Consider the following 18,695-nt stretch of genomic DNA (forward strand, 5'->3'; position numbering starts at 1 on the left):
TAAAGCTACAGACATAGGGACTGGGGGAATGTGTATGCAAGTGGGTAAAGAATTGGTTAAGGGACAGAAAACAAAGAGTCGTTATAAATGGAACTTACTCAAAATGGGTTAAAGTCAGCAGCGGGGTACCACAAGGATCGGTGGTAGGCCCAATTGTTTTTAATCTCTTTATTAATGACCTTGTGGATGGGATTGATAGCAAGCTGTCCGTTTTTACTGATGATACAAAACTTTGTAGGATACTTAAAATTCAACTTGACTATAAATGATTACAGAAAGACCTAGATAAGCTGGCAGCATGAGCAAAAACATGATGAAATTTAATGTAGATACATGTAAAGTAATGCACATAGGGCGCAATAATAGCATTAATTCATATACATTAAATGCAATAAATCTGGGGATAACAGAACAAGAGAAGGACCTGGGTATTCTGGTAACAAATAAGCTAAGCAGCAGCACTCAATGTCAGCCAGCAGCTGCAAAAGCAAATAGGATTTTAGGGTGTATAAAGAGCGAGATAAACTGTGATTCAAATGTAATATTACCACTCTATAAATCCCTTGTAAGGCCACATCTAGAATATGGTATTCAAATTTGGAGTCCACATTGTAAAAAGGATATAGGAGAACTGGAGAGGGTTCAAAGCCTTGCAACAAGATTATTAAATGGGATGGGAGGTGTCGCTTACAATGAAAGGCTAGAAAAATTGGGCTTGTTGAGCTTGGGAAAAAAGATGTCTTAGAGGTGATCTTATTAACATGTATAAGTATATGTGTGGTCAATACAGAGGACTAGCACATGATCTGTTCCTTCCAAGGACTCTACAAAGGACCAGGGGACACCCATTGCGTGTGGAAGAAAGACTTTTCTGACATCAATATTAGAGTGGTCAAGCTATGGAATGCCCTACCCCAAGAGGTAGTGATGGCAGATACTATGTCAGCATTTAAAAAAAAGGCTAGATGATAATTTATTTACGAATGGCATTTAAGGTTATAGTAAATCAAGCAATGAATGATGGGTAATTAATTGAGAAAGGTTGAACCTGATGGACCTGTTTTTTTTCAACCTATGTATTCATAGGGCCCCATTGACTGACGTTTGCCAAAAGAGTGTCCTGTTGGCCTACGTTAGGGAGGTATACATTGACATACCTTTTTTTTACTGTATGGAATAGCATAGTGGACTAAGCTATTTAATACAGAGGCATCCAGTAAAAAAAAGTCTACTGAGCAATATATGTTTTCTTTTTTGTTTTTACAATAGGACCCTATAAGTGACATATCCCAGTGTATGCTTATACAGTCACAAATGTCGGAGACTTACGTTGGAGGTTTACGTCGGAAGTGTGAATAGAGCCTTAGCAATATAGTTGCATGATTCGTTATCTAGATCTTTCATATCTACCATAGATTCTGTAAAGATAGGAACCCATGACACCAGAGCCTTATCTATTGCCTATAGCCTTCAAAGTCCTTGGATTACGTCCAAAACCCACCAAATTTTTCGTAGTGTTTTCTTTTGTTATGTTCATAGATTGAGAAAGTTTTTTCTCACCTCTTTCATTTTTATGTAGGTTGTGCTTTAAGATAGTAATAACCTTTTGTCTTGTAAGTAGGCCTGGCCCCTTTGAAGTGGAATCAGTGTAAGTTTTCATTGGTTCACAATTCCGAGCTTATCATTGGCAGACAAGTGCCACCGGCAGATCAATTAACTTTTGGCACACAAGGAATGCAACCAGGCAGCTCTTCATTTGTCCCTGGCCCTGCTCCAAGCTAAGCTCCCCCTCCTGCCTCCCTTTCTTTATCATCTTTTTTGTTTTTGGAGAGAATTAATATGCTAAAGCTGAACAGACAGGAATGATCTCTCCTGAGATAAATTGCTTCATCGGAAAAGGTTGAGCGTCGCTCCGCAACCCCCACCACCATCTACCGACAAATGGGAGCAGTCATTAATCCTTGTCATCTTGCTAGTGGATGATAGGAAGGAAAGGCACCCCAGATTCTCACCAAGGCTTTGTCTCACATGAAGGATTCATCTTTTTCAGATGAAATCAACCTCGGACTGAACAACTAGAATGGGAGGATTTTATTAACTCTCCACAGTGCGCCATATCAGATAACTAAAATATTGCCATTTCATAAGGCAACACTGTTTTACTCTGGATTTTGTTAATACTAATATCAAACTAACATTTAGAATTTGTTGCAGATTTTTTAGACTTTTTTTTTTTTTTTTTAGGTGCTTTACTTTTTTTTTTTAGGTGTTTTTTACTTTTTTATTTATTTTGTAATTTCCTTATTACATAAATAGTGCGAGCGATCTGCCCACACCACTATTTTTGCTATAATATAATAAGCTTCAAGGCCAGGTGTCATTGCCACAGATGTAGCAGAGCTACATTTGTCATGTGGTTAAAATCATGATAATGTAACGTGGTTTCACATAGGACTGTGAGTAACCTACTACATGCAGTTAAAGTTAATCCGTAAGTTTAGCTCTGCTATGTCTATAAATACTGAGAAAATACATATTGCAGATGATGGAGCCAGATATTCACTATCCTGATTAACCAGACACCAGAACTTCTATGTTGGAAAGCTTATATTGCCATTTTGTGTTCGCGTGTTCGTAAGAAAAGGGGATTTGCAGACTTGCAATATGTTCGACACTAATTTCTCTACGATTGCAACAATTTTGTGATCACATCTTTTTTTATTTTAGCGCAGGAGAACTCATTTGATTTTCTTTTTTCTCAATTCCACTTAATCAGTTGACAAGCTGAATTCGTCCTTATACTTGTTAAGGACAATAGAAACGAATGCATGTTTTTGTATGAGGTGCTTAATGATCCATGAACTTCCACAAAGTGATGTCCTTCAGATGAAAATATTCGTCTTTGCAGAATATCTGTGTCAAGAAGAAATTTAGAAGATCTATATATAAAAAGATTTGTTTCAAAGAAAAGCCAATGTCTCCCCGGGTAGTCCTTTTTACCCCCACTTTCTCCCCTTACCAAGGAAACTGAAATGAAAGCCATTGCGGAGATAGATGTCATGTACACACGTTACCAATACACATCATACGAATCCTTCTGCAGTACAGTGGGTGACTACACCAGTCTCCAAAGGAAAAGAAAGCTCAAGTACAGTCACTTGCTGCTTGTGCTAACTGTTGCTCTGTCACCAGATTATAAGTGCCCTATCTCCGAAATAATCTGATCGGCGCTGTAATGTAGATTACAGCAGTGGTTTTTAGTTAGAAAAACGATCATTTTTGACCAAGTTATGACCTATTTTCGCTTTATTCTAATGACTTTCTTAATTCCCAACTGGGCGTTCTTTAGCTGTTGACCAAGTGGGCGTTGTGGAGAGAAGTGTATGACGCTGACCAATCAGTGACCAATCAGTGTCATACACTTCTCTCCATTCATGTACTCAGCACATCGTGATCTTGCGTCTATAGTGGTGTGAGGGCTTATCTTGTTGTAGTATCTATCGGTAGCATTTAAAGTAGTATATAATGTACTGGAAAACTGAAAACAAATTATTTGCAGGCTGAAATTGGGGAAAAAAATGATTAATTTTTTGGGTTTCGTTTTTACGACTTTCACCATGCCGTAAAAATTACAACTTTATTCTGTGGCTCAATACGATTACGATGATACCAAATTTATGTAGGTTTTTCTATATTTTATTACTTTGAAAAAAAAATGTACTTTTTGTTTAAAAAAATAATTGTTTTGTGTCACTGCATTCTAAGAGCCATAACGTTCCGTTATTTTTTTTGTGGATTGAGCAGTGTGGGGGCTAGTTTTTTGCAGGACGAGCTGTAGTTTTTATCGGTACAATTTTTGGATACATACAACCTTTTTATCACTTTTTATAAAAAAAACATTTTAGAGCTAATTTGAACAAAAAAACTGAGATTTTTGGCGTTTCAAATGTTTTTGTTTCTTTACGGCGTTTACCGTGTGCGTTAAATAATGGTATATTGTAATAGTTCAGACTTTTATGGACGCAGTGATACCAATTTTGTTTCGTTTTTTTTTTTTTTTACATTACTTTAGAGGAAAAATGGGAAAATGTTTATTTTTTAACTTTTTTTTTACTACTAAAAACTTAATTTCACCTTTTTTTTTTTACACATTCTATTAGTCCCCCTAGGGGACATGAACAAGCGATCGTTAGATTGCTGGTACAATACACTGCAATACTAATGTATTGCAGTGTATAGTCATTTTTACAGGCTTCCGTTAAGCCCTGCCACAAGCAGGGCTTAACAGAGGCAGAGTGAAGGCAGTCCTGGGGGCCTTCACTAGGCCCCCGGGTGGCCATGACAACCATCGGTGCCCCCCGATCGTGTTGCGGGGGGCAATGAGCTGTAGGAGGGGCCCGCCCCCCCCCCCTTTTAAACGCCTCACATGCTGTGGTCGGGAGTCACCCGCAGTGTATGGAGCGCGCTACATACATCAACCCCACGCACCAGGACGTAATAGCACATACTTTTGCGCGAAGGAGTTAAATAATGACGTTCCTATGTTAGGTGGGGTTACACAAAGACATTTAGCCCTCATGCACACAACCTTGTGCACTTGCTGGGTCCTGTCATTGATCTGTGGAAAGATAGGACATGCCCTATCTTTCCACGGATCGGAGAATCGGGTCCGCTAAAGTGAATGGCTCCATGAAAACTATCGGGTGCCACTCGGATGCCGTGAAAAAAGGCCCATTAAGCAGCAATTTTAAAAAAAAAGAAGCTATGCAACAATATTTATATGCAGCCCTAGCGTTACCGTTCCGAGTATGGTTGTTGCTCTACTATCATTACTATATCAGGGATCATATGTGCTCGTAAATCATCTCATCTATAGTCCTGGATTTGTCGCAGAATACATTTTCTTTAATGTTTTTAAATCTGAACATTGCATCCTAGTCCTTAATTCAGAGAAGGCCACCATGCCCATAGAAATTGTTAGTTTAGAGCACTAATGCCATTCGTTGCCCTGCTGGCAGGACATAAAGCAACTTGTAGTTGCTCAACACATAGGGAGCGGGAGGCTGCTTCCCGAACCCATTACCCGGCACGTACCTCCTTTTTCAGTTAGTATCTGCACGGACATATTTAAGTTTATTACTGTGCATTTGTTCTCCGCCCATATACAACAGTCTGTTCTATATTTTTAAAATCTCATTCTTTCCCTGTTCTATTTTTCTGCATAAAGAACAATGTCGAATGACAACCTTATCTGCAGCTGGTAACCCACATGCGGACACTGATCTTGTCAGCTGGCCGTGAGTTCATGGTGCTCAGTGCCCCAGCTCATTGGAACACAGAGGGCTTTTTCACACCATGAGGAAATGGCTCATTGAATTACTAAGCAGACAATTTAGTAGCAAAATAATAGAGGTACATTCATTTTAGCCACACAAACACATCTGGTCGGCACTCAATCACAATACCAACTTATTGGGTGGCACTAGCTGAGAGCGGAGTACAGTCACAGATGCTGTTTGATGATTAAAGGTTGGACGCTTCCAGGTTTCTGCATGGTGATTTTGGTGCCCCCTTAGCCAACGTTTTGATTAATAAGTAGTCTTCAGCAGAGATGCCAGCTGACCACATTTTGTTTACATAGCAATTGTTGCCACTGGTACATCTTCATTTGCACTGATGGGAAATGATGATGATCTGTCTTTCAAATAATTGCTTTTTTTTTGCAAAGTAGATCAAATTATGACTTACTAATATTTTCCTGAATACGTCATAGTGTATTATGTCATTTATAAGGTCTATTTATTCAAATATCTGTATCATGTAGTCTAAAACAAGGGAGACGTTTTTTATTTTGAAATGATAAAACATTTGTATTTAAATGTATGCATCTCATTTAGAAATGTGTGACAGAACTTAAAATTTACAGCGACAATGTGGATGAGGGCGGTCCAAATAAAGGGTCAGGGATTTTGGTTTTTAATATGTTTCCTTGAGAGAATGGTACCAGATGTGATTGGCACCAGTAACCCACCAGTCTACATTCTGTCAGGTTTACGTTGTTTTGGGCGGCTAGAATAGCCGATCGATTCCATTCGAGTTACTGGGACCTATTATGCTTCCGTTTTAATTTGTTTTAAAATATTCGGTCACAGATTCATTGAAAAGTAGAGTCTGTAGGCCCCCTGAACGCGTAGGGGATTTGCTGCTGTTTTTTGTCTTTATTGACAGAGAGCTGGTAGCAGAAACTAATGTGCTTGCAAATCCCCAGTAGGAATGTGGCCCTTTGTACTCAAATTGCGCAAATTGGGACTTTTGATGCATTTGCGACTTTTCCAAGACCAAATACTGGTGTAGAAAATTTGATAAATTCCCCCCCTTGTCTTTCTGAATACGTTGGCTGTTGTTTATACACAACCCCCCAGCTCCTAGTATTGCCATTGTTTATTTATATATTTTTTATAGTGCCATGACTGCCAATAACACTTTTTATGTGGCTTTCCCGTAAGACATTATACGGGTTACTGTAGGTAATCAGTGCGGTAATTCCGTATATTAACCATACGCTACTCATAGCCCAATCCTTCCAATAGTCTTCATATCTGCTGACACAGAGTGTTTTTACGGAGTGTCTCTGTAACTATTTTCATAGATAATTCATATGACCATCACTAAGAACCACCACTAAAGTCTACCTAATTTATCGTTGAATTATTAAAAAGTGAAGCAAACTTTGTTTTGACCATTTGCAGCATTTTTGTTTTTCTCTGCACATTACGGTGACGGCTAAAAGCTTTAATTGAATGGGAAGGATTATCTATTTTCCATCATAGCACAACCCTGTACAGGAACTGATAACGTCATTACTAGTTAAATAATTATAAAGGGGGGGGGGGGGGACAATTGCCCAAACCTTAAGCATTTGTATACCATTTTTACATGCATGCAAGGTTGATGTTTTGTTTTTTTTTTAAAGCATTTTGCTTTAAATGGAAATCCATTTTTATTCTGGTCCTGTGGACAATAGAAAAACCATTGATTCTTACATGAAAATGTGCTGCAGTCAGCCCAATAGAGGGAGAGCGTGAGTCAAGAGACTTGTTTCTATATGGAGTAAATTACCTAATGCTGCTGCTTTGTGATAGCAACCGAAGTGCTTAGTTGATTGGTGCATTGCAAATTTCAACCCTTTAACTTTAGTGGTGGCTGTGATTGATGTCAGTGCGGATTAGTCTACCACTGGCGATGCCGTATCCCAAACCATTACACTTCCTAATGCATTTACATTTACTTCAGTTTCTTCTCGATACCTGCCCTTATATACCCTGCAATCTATCATAATCCCTGCGGATCGAGGGTTCCCTGCTTACTCTCTGCCTTTAGCACTTATCCTGGCATATTATTTTACGTTAATTGACATGCAAGTCATATCCCCTACTATGGTTTATTTGTACTGTTCTTTGGCACATATAACAATGGCAGAAACGAAATATCGGGATCTATACGTTTTTGCTGTGTGTGTCTGGTGCATTGCGGGTTTAAAACTGTTTCTAGAAAAGAGAAGGTATAAAAAAAGGTCATATAAAGAAGATTGCAGTATTTGGAAATATATATATTAAGAGTAAATACATGTCCCTGATCTGGACTCGTGTATGAAGTTTCTAAAAACTCACTTGGTACACCGTTACAGACGTCAGCCGTCACAGTGCCGATAGGGGTTGTCACTCAGCTTTCCACAAACCCTGCATGGCCGTACAAATCTCTGTTGTTTACAGAGCAACACCCCCTTCCCTCTGTCAGCTACTACTTGTCCTGTGCGGATATCAGATTTTACATTAGTCCTTAAATTCTATTCATGAACAAGTAGGCTCTGGATGAACAGAGATTTTTGTCCCTCTCACTTAGAGAGGTAACAGAGAAAATAGTGAATGTTAAGATTATTATATTTAGATTTTTTTAAGTAAAACATATTTATAACTAGAAATAAATGCTGTTTCTGTAACTGCTACCTGTTGGAGCCACCAAGAACTTTACCGGTCATCTGTGGGGCCTTCTGCAGTAATAATGCATATCAATTGACTATTCACACTGAGGATGGCTTATGTCTTTATTCCCAAACACAAGACAATTCCTGCACAGGAAGGAAGGGAAACCTTTCCAAAATGTTTCTCTTCTTCCCTGCGCTGGGATCTGTTCTTAAAGATGGGAAGGAGAACATATCTGTTGAACGCTATTCCGAACACTGTTTCATGTTGTTAGAGAGATCACAATTGGTGTGAAAATCTGACTTTCCAGGTTTACAATCTACTGCTTGATAGCCAATGCCAGTAAATTGCGGCAGTTGAAGCCAATCACTTTATCTCCAGGATTTGCTTTTCATCTTTTGAATTCAAGGCATTGAGCGAGTAGATTTAAAATCCATTGCTATTTAAGGCTTCATTCACATCTGCGTTTGGACTCTGTCATTCCATGAACGGAATCCAAACTGAGACCAACAGAAACTATCGGTTTCCGTTTCCATCACCATTGATTTCCATGGTGACTGATCCGGTGCAAATGGTTTCCGTTTGTCACCGTTGTGTAAGGCTTCCGTCGTTTTGACGGCATAAATACCATAGTCAACTGCGCTATTCATTCCGGAACCCTTGCACAACGATGATCAGCGGAAACCATTTGCATCGGATCAGTCTCCATTAAAATCAATGGTGATGCAAACGGAAACCTATGGCTTCCGTTTGTTTCAGTTTGGATTCCGTTCATGCGTTCCCCTAAGGGAAAGCTCTGACAGAACCTATGAATAGAGACCCGACGCAGATGTGAACTTCAGTATTTTAAAAAGTGCTTTATAAGAAATGCTAGCGTAATTGACTAGTTTACACGTCAGGTTTTTTTTTTATGAGCGCCACGTGAACATGCCCTTACACGGCCTGATGTGGACCATGTAAACAAGCGCCGATCAATGGCAAAATTTTAAAAAAAAAAAAAAAAAACATGTTTAACATAAAAACTTGATGAAGACAATAGGTAATTTTTTTTAAAACACATTCAGATCACCCATGATAAACTCTAGTATAATTGGGGAATTGCATATGCAGCAATTTCCTAATCTTGTGTTTATTATTAGAAAGCCTTTGTTTGGGGAGGCATTTCAAATACACACGCATAGGGCAGTACCTAGTTCAAGCTAAACTCCAGACTACTGCACAGAATTGGAAATGTCTGAATGCCATAAAATGCCATAAAAAAAGGGGAAAAGTCAGCTCATCCTTGCAGATTAGGATACCACAACCGAAAGAGATCCGTGCCTGGATATATCCAGAGTAGGATCTTTCCAGAATTCAGAAAAGCAATAGTAAATCCAGCACCAGGAACAAGCTCGTAAGGTTAAAACTTTATTTTTATTCCTCCATAATTAAAATCCACGGCAACAAAACATGGCAGTAGATCGAGTTCATCACATGGCAGTGGATCGAGTTCATCACATGGCAGTAGATCGAGTTCATCACATGGCGGTAGATCGAGTTCATCACATGGCGGTAGATCGAGTTCATCACATGGCGGTGGATGGAGTTCATCACATGGCGGTGGATGGAGTTCATCACATGGCGGTGGATGGAGTTCATCACATGGCGGTGGATGGAGTTCATCACATGGCGGTGGATGGAGTTCATCACATGGCGGTGGATGGAGTTCATCACATGGCGGTGGATGGAGTTCATCACATGGCGGTGGATGGAGTTCATCACATGGCGGTGGATGGAGTTCATCACATGGCGGTGGATGGAGTTCATCACATGGCGGTAGATCGAGTTCACCACTTGGCAGTAGATCGAGTTCACCACATGGCAGTAGATCGAGTTCATCACATGGCAGTGGTTAGAGTTCATCACATGGCAGTAGATCGAGTTTATCACATGCCAGTGGATCGAGTTTATCACATGGCAGTGGATCGAGTTCACTTATGTGTTTTTATAGACAACCTTAGGCAGAGCACACACCTGAGTAAAGACCTGTTCAAGTTTTATCTTTGCAAGCTTGTGCCTGGTGTTGGATTTTCTATTGCTTTTATATATCCGCAAAATCGTTCTTTTAATAAAGGGAACAATTCTGGTGCTAACATCATAAAGAGGTGAACCTACACTTTAAATTAAACTGCTATTGGATATACATTGCTCAAATAGATGTTCTAGCTCAATGGCTCATTTGTAACTTTAATTTTAATGCAGATAATAAATGTGCTACAAGCATTTTTAACAAAGTTACCTGCTGGCGCTATATCAGAGACTATTATTTTGTTGATCTCACACCTATGGAGTAAAAGGTAAATGAAAACAATGTAAGTGAGATGCTCTAAGCAGATGAGAACGTGAGCTCGCTCACAGCCCACTGGAGGGGTATGAGATCATAAGGATGCCAATGCTCTGAGCAATGAGGCTTATTCCTAGCAGCGGGACTGTAAAATATAAGACATGCGGTATGATCTCACCTCGATCCTTCCCTCAGCCTCTAAACACGGTCACAAACACACACACACTCCTCCTCTTACAAAGACCTCAGGGGATGCTAGGACTGAGGAGGCTCTAATCCATGTCTGAGTCGTTAATCAGTGTAGCACACTCTGCAGTCTTTTCATCTGCAGCACAGCAGTATATACCGTACACTACCCAATGCCATAGCACACGTCCCTGCACTGGAGAGATTGAGGTGTCTTTGGTGCCAGTTTTCTAAGATCTTAATGAGCTGATGTCGGCATGTGTACCAGGCACACATGCTCTTCTGTAATTGGTGCCATCATTAGTTCACAAGCCAGAGGCCAGTATTAGGACATAGCCTGTAAACCCATGGAGTCACAGTACATATGAATAAGTAAACTGTATAATTCTATTGTAGTCAAGCTGTTTTAATATTCAGTCTAGAGATCTTTTATATGTGCAGCAGTATAATTCATTTTCCGATTGTATTTGGTATTGGGTCATGATTTCCCTTGCCTGACATATTAAGATAAGTCATTATAACCATGAGTTTGTACACAAGCAATAGTGCTAGTATGGTGTCTGTAAGCAGACTTATATACGTAATGGTTTGCAGTGATTAATGGGTTTCTTTAAGTAGGTATTATGTGTAACTGTATTAATGGTATTGATTTTTATTTTGCATTTCTGTGATGTGAATTATGTTCTGTAATCCTTAGATTAATTGTTCTGGACCTCTGAGCATTACAATTCTTTATTATATATTCTCAAAAGATTCACAATCCCCAATAAAGTAATGAGAGTCTGTCTTCTCCCTATATCATTATGTGTGTAACTGTGTCTCCACAGGGCAAGTTTTACCTGCTTATTGAAGAGCTGAGCCAACTTGTTCGTTCCCTTGTGCCCATACAGCTGTGGTATAAATACATCATAGGGGACGATCCTTCTAGCGCCTATTTCTTAGGAAGCATCCTAATAATCCTGTATAGTCTGTGTAAGGTGAGTAGGATGGAAGCCTGTTGAACAATTTTTGTAATAGGGTGCTGGTCTTCCCATTTTTATGCGTACTAATCTGGAATAAATTTTAAAAAATGTTTTTCCTAGAAGGGTTAGTGCATGGCAATATTCAGTAGGGTTGTCAAAATACCAGAATACCGATACTTTGTGTAGTATTTGGATTCTCAATTCCAAAACGAAGGACAAAATAATTTTGTTTCTTTTTTCCTCTTTGCTTTAACCCCTTAATGACCAGCTTATTTTAGACCTTAACCCCTTCCCGCTCCTTGACGTACTATTACGTCATGGCAGCTGTATCGTTCGCGCTCCGTGCCGTAATAGTACGTCTCGGGAGTAACGGCCGTTTCGGCCGTCCTCCCGACACATACAGGAGCTGTGACAGTTGCTGTCTTGTTCAGCAGCTGTCACAGCTCCTACAGCGGGGACCGATCGCTGTGTCCCCGCTGATTAACCCCTTAAAAGCCGCGTTCTATAGAGATCGCGGCTTTTTAGGGGTTAAGCTGCCATCGCCGGCCTGCCGGCGATGGTGACTATGGCAACCGGACACCAAACAATGGCGTCCGGCTATGCCATAGATGGAAGCCTAGTGGGTCCTGACAACGTCAGGACCCACTATGCTTGCTGTCAGTGAGTAGCTGACAGTTCTAATACACTGCACTACGCATGTAGTGCAGTGTATTAGAATAGCGATCAGAGCCTCCTGCCCTCATGTCCCCTAGTGGGACAAAGTAATAAAGTAAAAAAAAAAGTTAAAAAAAGATGTGTAAAAATAAGAAAATAAAAGATTTAAAAGTAATAAAAGTAAAAATCCCCCCTTTTCCCTTATCAGTCCTTTATTATTAATATAAATATATAAACAAACAAATAAACTATACATAATTGGTATCGCCGCGTCCGTAACGGCCTGAACTACAAAATTATTTCATTATTTATCCCGCACGGTGAACGCCGTAAAATAAAATAATAATAAACCGAACCACAATCACAATTCTTTGGTCACTTCACCTCCCAAAAAATGGAATAAAAAGAGATCAAAAAGTTGCATGTACCTAAAAATGGTACTGATCGAAACTACAGTTCGTTACGCAAAAAATAAGTCCTCGCACGGCTTTATTGATTGAAAAATAAAAACGTTCTGGCTCTTAGAATAAGGTAACACAAAAAGTGAATGATTGTTTACAAAACGTATTTTATTGTGCAAACGCCATAAGACATAAAAAAAACCTATAAACATCTGGTATCACCGTAATCGTATCGCCCCGCAGAATAAAGTGAATGTCATTTATAGCGCACGGTGAACGCTGTAAAAGAAAAAAAAAACAATAGTAGAATTGCTGTTTTTTAGTCACCACGCCACCTAAAAATAGAATAAAAACTGATCAAAAAGCCGCATGGACCCCAAGAAAACTACAATGGATTCCTCAAGGGGTCTAGTTTCCAAATTGGGGTCACTTTTGGGGGGTTTCCAATGTTTTGGCACCACAAGACCTCTTCAAACTGGACATGGTGCCTAATAAAAAAAGGCCTCAAAATCCACTAGGTGCTCCTTTGCTTCGGAGGCCGGTGCTTCAGTCCATTACCGCACTAGGGCCACATGTGGGATATTTCTCAAAACTGCAGAATCCGGGCAATACGTATTAAGTTGCGTTTCTCTGATAAATCCTTTTGTGTTATAAAAAAAATGGTATAAAGAGGATTTTCTGACAAAAAAAAAAATTTAAATTTCACCTCTACTTTGCTCTAAATTTTTGTGAAACACCTAAAGGGTTCATAAACTTTCTACATGCTGTTGTGAATACTTTGAGGGGTCTAGTTTCTAAAATGGGGTATTTGATAGGGGTTTCTAATATATGGGCCCCTCAAAGCAACTTCAGAACTGAACTGGAACCTAAAAAAATAAATAAATGAGGCAATACTTCGCTTCTTACATTATACTGATAATGAGCAGTGCCCACCCCAAGATGACCCCAGTTTTGACCGTTTGTATAAACGGAGACCCCTATTAGACCGTTCCAGTGCCCGGTTTTCCCAAGCATACACCCCCGAGAAGTGTATTTCTATTGATGAGTCCCTGGTACATTTTAAAGGGAGGGTTCAATTCCGCGAGTACCTGCCGGGTAAGAGGGCAAGGTATGGCGTGAAGATGTATAAGCTGCGAGAGTGCATCAGGGTATACCTACAGGTTTAGGATATATGAAGGAAAGGACACCCCCAAACCAGACTGCATCCTGGACTACAATAGGTACATGGGAGGGATGGACTTGTAAGATCAAGCCCTGAAGCCCTACAACGCCATGCGGTGTGGTATAAGAAGCTGGCCGTGCACATCATACAGATGGCATTGTACAATGCGTACATGCTACGTCGATGTGCAGGCCAGACGGGAACTTTCCTGGAATTTCAAGAGGTGATTATCAAGAACCTAATCTTTAGGGACCAAGAAGGGGGGGCACCCAGTACTTCTGGAAGCGAGCCCACACGCATCGTACCAGGGCAACACTTTCCAGGAGAAGTTCCCCAAACTGGCAAGAAGGGAAAAAGTCAAAGAGGTGCAAAGTCTGCTATAAGGGATGACACAATATATCAATGTGACACGTGTCCCGAATAACCAGAGCTCTGTATGAAAGTGTTTTAAAATTTATCATACATCCCTTGGTTTATAATTTACCCCAATTTTACTTACCCTGATGCACTCCGCACAGCTTATCCCCCCTCGTCTTTCCCCTCTGGGCCCTGCCGTTTGTCCAGGCAGCTAATAACCGCCACATGTAGGGTATTGCCATACCCGGGAGAACCCACATTACAGTTTATGGGGTGTAGGTCTCCGGTCAAAATGCTCACTACACCTCTAGATGAATGCCTTAAGGGTGTAGTTTTTAAAACGGGGTCACTTCTTGCGGGTTTCAACTGTACTGGTACCTCAGGGGCTTCTGCATACATGACTTCGCACTAGAAAATCCCCAGTAGGCCAAATGGTGGTCCTTTCCTTCTGAGCCCTCCCATGGGCCCAAACGGCAGTTTATCACAACAAATGGGGTATTGCGGCACTCAGAACAAATTGCGCAACAGAATGGGGTATTTTGTTTCTTGTGAAAATAAGAAATTTTCAGCCAAAACTACATATTATTTGACAAAAATAATTTTGTTTTCATTCCCAGCCCAATTCAAATAAGTTCTGTGAAAAAACTATGTGGTCAAAATGGTCACAACACCCATAAATGAATTCCTTGAGGGGTGTAGTTTCCAAAATGAAATGGGGTCATTTGTGGCGGGTTTCCATTGCTTTGATACCTCTGGGGCTCTGCAAATGTGACATGGCACCCGAAAACCAATCCAGCAAAATCTGCACTCCAAAGAACACACAGCGCTCCTTCCCTTCTGAGGCCTCCCATGGGCCCAAACGGCAGTTTATCACCACAAATGGGGTATTGCCGCACTCAGGACAAATTGGGCAACAAAATGGGGTATTTTGTTCCCTGTGAAAATAATAAATTTTGATCACAAATGACATTTTATTGGAAAAAATGACATTTTTTTCATTTCAGAGCCCAATTCAAATACGTGCTGTGAAAAAACTGTGCGGTCAAAATGGTAACAACAACCCTAAATGAATTCCTTGAGGGGTGTAGTTTCCAAAATGGGGTCACTATTGGGGGATTCCTACTGTTTTGACACCTCAACACCTCTTCAAACCTGGCATGCTGCCTAAAATATATTCTAATAAAAAAGAGGACTCAAAATGCACTAGGTGCTTCTTTGCTTCTAGGGCTTGTGTTTTAGTCCACGAGCGCAGTAGGGCCACATGTGGGACATTTCTAAAAACTGCAGAATCTGGACAATACATATTTAGTAGTGTTTCTCTGGTAAAACCTTCTGTGTTACAGAAAAAAAATGAATAAAATTGAAATTCAGCAAGAAAAATGAAATTTGCAAATTTCACCTCCACTTTGCTTTAATTCCTGTGAAATGCCTGAAGGGTTAAAAAACTTTATAACTGCTGTTTTGAATACTTTGAGGGGTCTAGTTTTTAAAATGGGGTGTTTTATCAGGGTTTCTAATACATAGGCCCCACAAAGCCACTTCAGAACTCAAGAGGTACCTTAAAAAAAAGGCTTTTGAAATTTTCTTAAAAAGATGAGAAATTGCTGTTTATGTTCTAAGCCTTGTAACGTCCAAGAAAAATAAAAGAATGTTCAAAAAACGATGCCAATCTAAAGTAGACATATGGGAAATGTGAACTAGTAACTATTTTGGGTGGTATAACCGTCTGTTTTACAAGCAGATGCATTTAAATTCTGAAAAATTCAATTTTTTCAAAATTTTCTCTAAATTTTGCAATTTTTCACCAATAAACACTGAATATATCGACCAAATTTTACCACGAACATGAAGCCGAATGCGTCACGAGAAAACAATCTCAGAATCGCTTGGGTAGGTTTAAGCATTCCGACGTTATTACCACATAAAGTGAAATATGTCAGATTTGAAAAATGGGCTCTGAGCCTTAAGGCCAAAACTAGGCTGCGTCCTTAAGGGGTTAATGACCAAGCTATTTTTTAAGTTTTTCAATCGTCGCATTCCAAGAGCTATAACCTTCTTATTTTTGCGTCGACATAGCTGTATAAGGTCTTGTTTTTTGCGGGACAAGTTGTATTTTTTAATAGCACCATTTTTAGGTACATATTATTTATTGATTTAACTTTTATTAACTTTTTTTTGGGGGGGGAATAGAAAAAAATCGGAAATTGCGCCACACTTTTTTGCGTCCTAAATCTACGCCGTTTACCGTGTGGTATAAATAACACAATAACTTTATTCAGCGGGTTGTTACGATTGCAACTATACCAAATTTGTATAGATTTTGTATGTTTTACTACTTTTACACAGTAAAAACGCTTTTTTTTCAAAATTATTTGTTTTTGTGTCTCCATATTTGAAGAGCCGTAACGGTTTTATTTTTTCGCAGATGCGGTTGTATGAGGGCTTTTTTTTTGCGGGACGACTTGTAGTTTTTATTGGTACCATTTTGGAGTAGATGCGACTTTTTGATCACTTTTTATCACATTTTTTTAAAGTCAGTATTCACAGAAAACAGCAATTTTTCCATTGTTTTTTATTATTTTTTTACGGCGTTCACCGTGCGGGTTAAATAATGTAATAGATTTATAGTCGGGGTCGTTACGGACGCGGCAATATCAAATATGTGTAACTTTTTAACTTTATTTTGTTTTTTTAATAGTAAAGCATTTTGTAAGGGGAAAAGCGGGGTTTTTAATTTTTTTTCACATTTTTTTTTTAAATTAACTTTATTAAACTTTTTTTTCACTTTTTTACTAGTCCCATTAGGGGACTATAATATGCGATTCTCCGATCGCTATTGTAATACACTGCAATACTTTTGTATTGCAGTGTATTACTGCCTGGCCGTTTAACACGGACAGGCATCTGCTAGGTCATGCCTGCGGCATGATCTAGCAGGCATTCACTCCAGGCAGCCTGGGGGCCTTTATTAGACCCCCGGCTGCCATTAGAGACACAGACATTCGGCGATCGTATCGCCGGGTGTCGGTGGGGGAGAGAGGGAGCTCCCTCCCTCTCTCCAAAACCACTCAGATGCGGTGCTCGCTATTGAGCACCGCATCTGAGGGGTTAAACGTGTGAGATCGATACTAATATGCCTCTAGCAGCTGAGAGCAGGGAGATCTGACAGTTCCCTGCTCTGTTTACTTATTCCGATGCCACGACGTAAAAAGTCTATGGCATCGGAATAAGGCCCGTTAGTGACCGACGTAGAAACACGATGGGTCGGTCACTAACGGGTTAAGGCGTTCATAACTGTTTTCTTTTTTGCTCGACGTAGCTATATGAGACTTTGTTTTTTGCGGGACTAGTTGTATTTTATGAAGGTACTGTTTGTCTGTACAGTTACATTATCGTTTAATTTATATAAATTTTTTATTTTGGCAACAATTCGGAAAAAAGCAGTATTTTATTATTTTTTTTTATATAGCATACGATACCAAATATGTGTATACTATTTTATGTATTGGGACTTATACTTCAATAATTATTGTAAAAAACAAAATGCGCATTTGTGTATTTATTTTTTACAGACTTTTTTTTATTTAACATTACTTTTTTTAAAATATTTAATTTTATGATTTCGTTTTTTTTTTATTTTATTTAATGTACTGGCATACATATATATATGCCAATACATCAGCCTGTGTACTAGTAGTACACAGGTAGTTGTTAGGTATGCACTGATAGGAAATATGGTGAGACCGCCCTGGGATCCTTCAATGGACCCTGGGCTGTCTCTCCATATAAGGAATGTCCCTCCCATCACTTTACAGAGATTGCCTGTGACGCAATCAAAGGGGGGTTCCCTCCTTCTCAATTCCCCTTTAAATGATGCGGTCCGCTTTGATCGCGGCATTCAAGGGTATAACTGAGAAGATTAGAGGTTTCTCTGATGTCCACCGTTAGAGTGAGGCTGCGGCTGTGTACACCAGCCATTTCCCCGCTAATGATCGTGCGGGCACACTTGTGGAGCCCGCGCGATCAGCATGATGTGATGCGGCCGGCACCGCACTAATGAGCGGCAGGCACTGAAGACCGTAAACATGAGGGCGCTTTGCAATACGCGCACCAACTTTTATGTCTCCAGGGCTGGAGCTGCCACTCATTTGTACAGCGCTGGCCACGTCACGTGATGCTAGTCACTAAATTCATGTATTACAATACTAAGCTCTGCAGCCGCACATCTTAGTATCGAAATACATGAATTTATGCTATTGAACTGTTTGCGTGCACAGCATCGAAATAGTATCTATTTCTATGCATCGTGAAACCCTAATATCCAGTGGTTACCCTAGCTCTTTGTCCATTTGGACCACTTACACATATCACATTATATTGGTGAGGTCTATTGTCTTCATCCTTAATGTACTTCCACCCTTGACTATTTATATATGGAATTAATCTACATAAATAGTGTATCTTTCTAAATACATATCGTTACTTATTTTCGACTGATCGTTAAACACTCTATTATAGTTTAGTGCTTTATTCACATTTCTGTTGTATATTTTTGGAAACAATCGGCTGGCTTGTCTTCAGACACCCCCCTAACAGTTTAGCTGAGCTCCTGTAATGTAGTGGGAGAGTAAGCAATTTATACCTTTTGGGAATTTTTGTTTTTTTGCC

At 39.7% G+C, this 18,695-nt stretch overlaps 1 protein-coding gene across 2 annotated transcripts in view; it reads left to right on the forward strand.

The window, feature by feature from the left end:
• Nucleotides 1-18,695, forward strand: part of RNFT2 (ring finger protein, transmembrane 2) — a 76,705-nt gene that overhangs the window by 45,918 nt on the left and 12,092 nt on the right. For both annotated transcript variants that reach the window (XM_075835186.1, XM_075835176.1), the window contains exon 7: nt 11,319-11,468. In XM_075835186.1, coding sequence (XP_075691301.1) covers nt 11,319-11,468 — 150 coding nt within the window. The remainder of the gene's footprint in view (nt 1-11,318; nt 11,469-18,695) is intronic.

This window comes from Rhinoderma darwinii, chromosome 1, assembly GCF_050947455.1.
Source record: "Rhinoderma darwinii isolate aRhiDar2 chromosome 1, aRhiDar2.hap1, whole genome shotgun sequence".
NCBI classification, from domain to species: domain Eukaryota; kingdom Metazoa; phylum Chordata; class Amphibia; order Anura; family Rhinodermatidae; genus Rhinoderma; species Rhinoderma darwinii.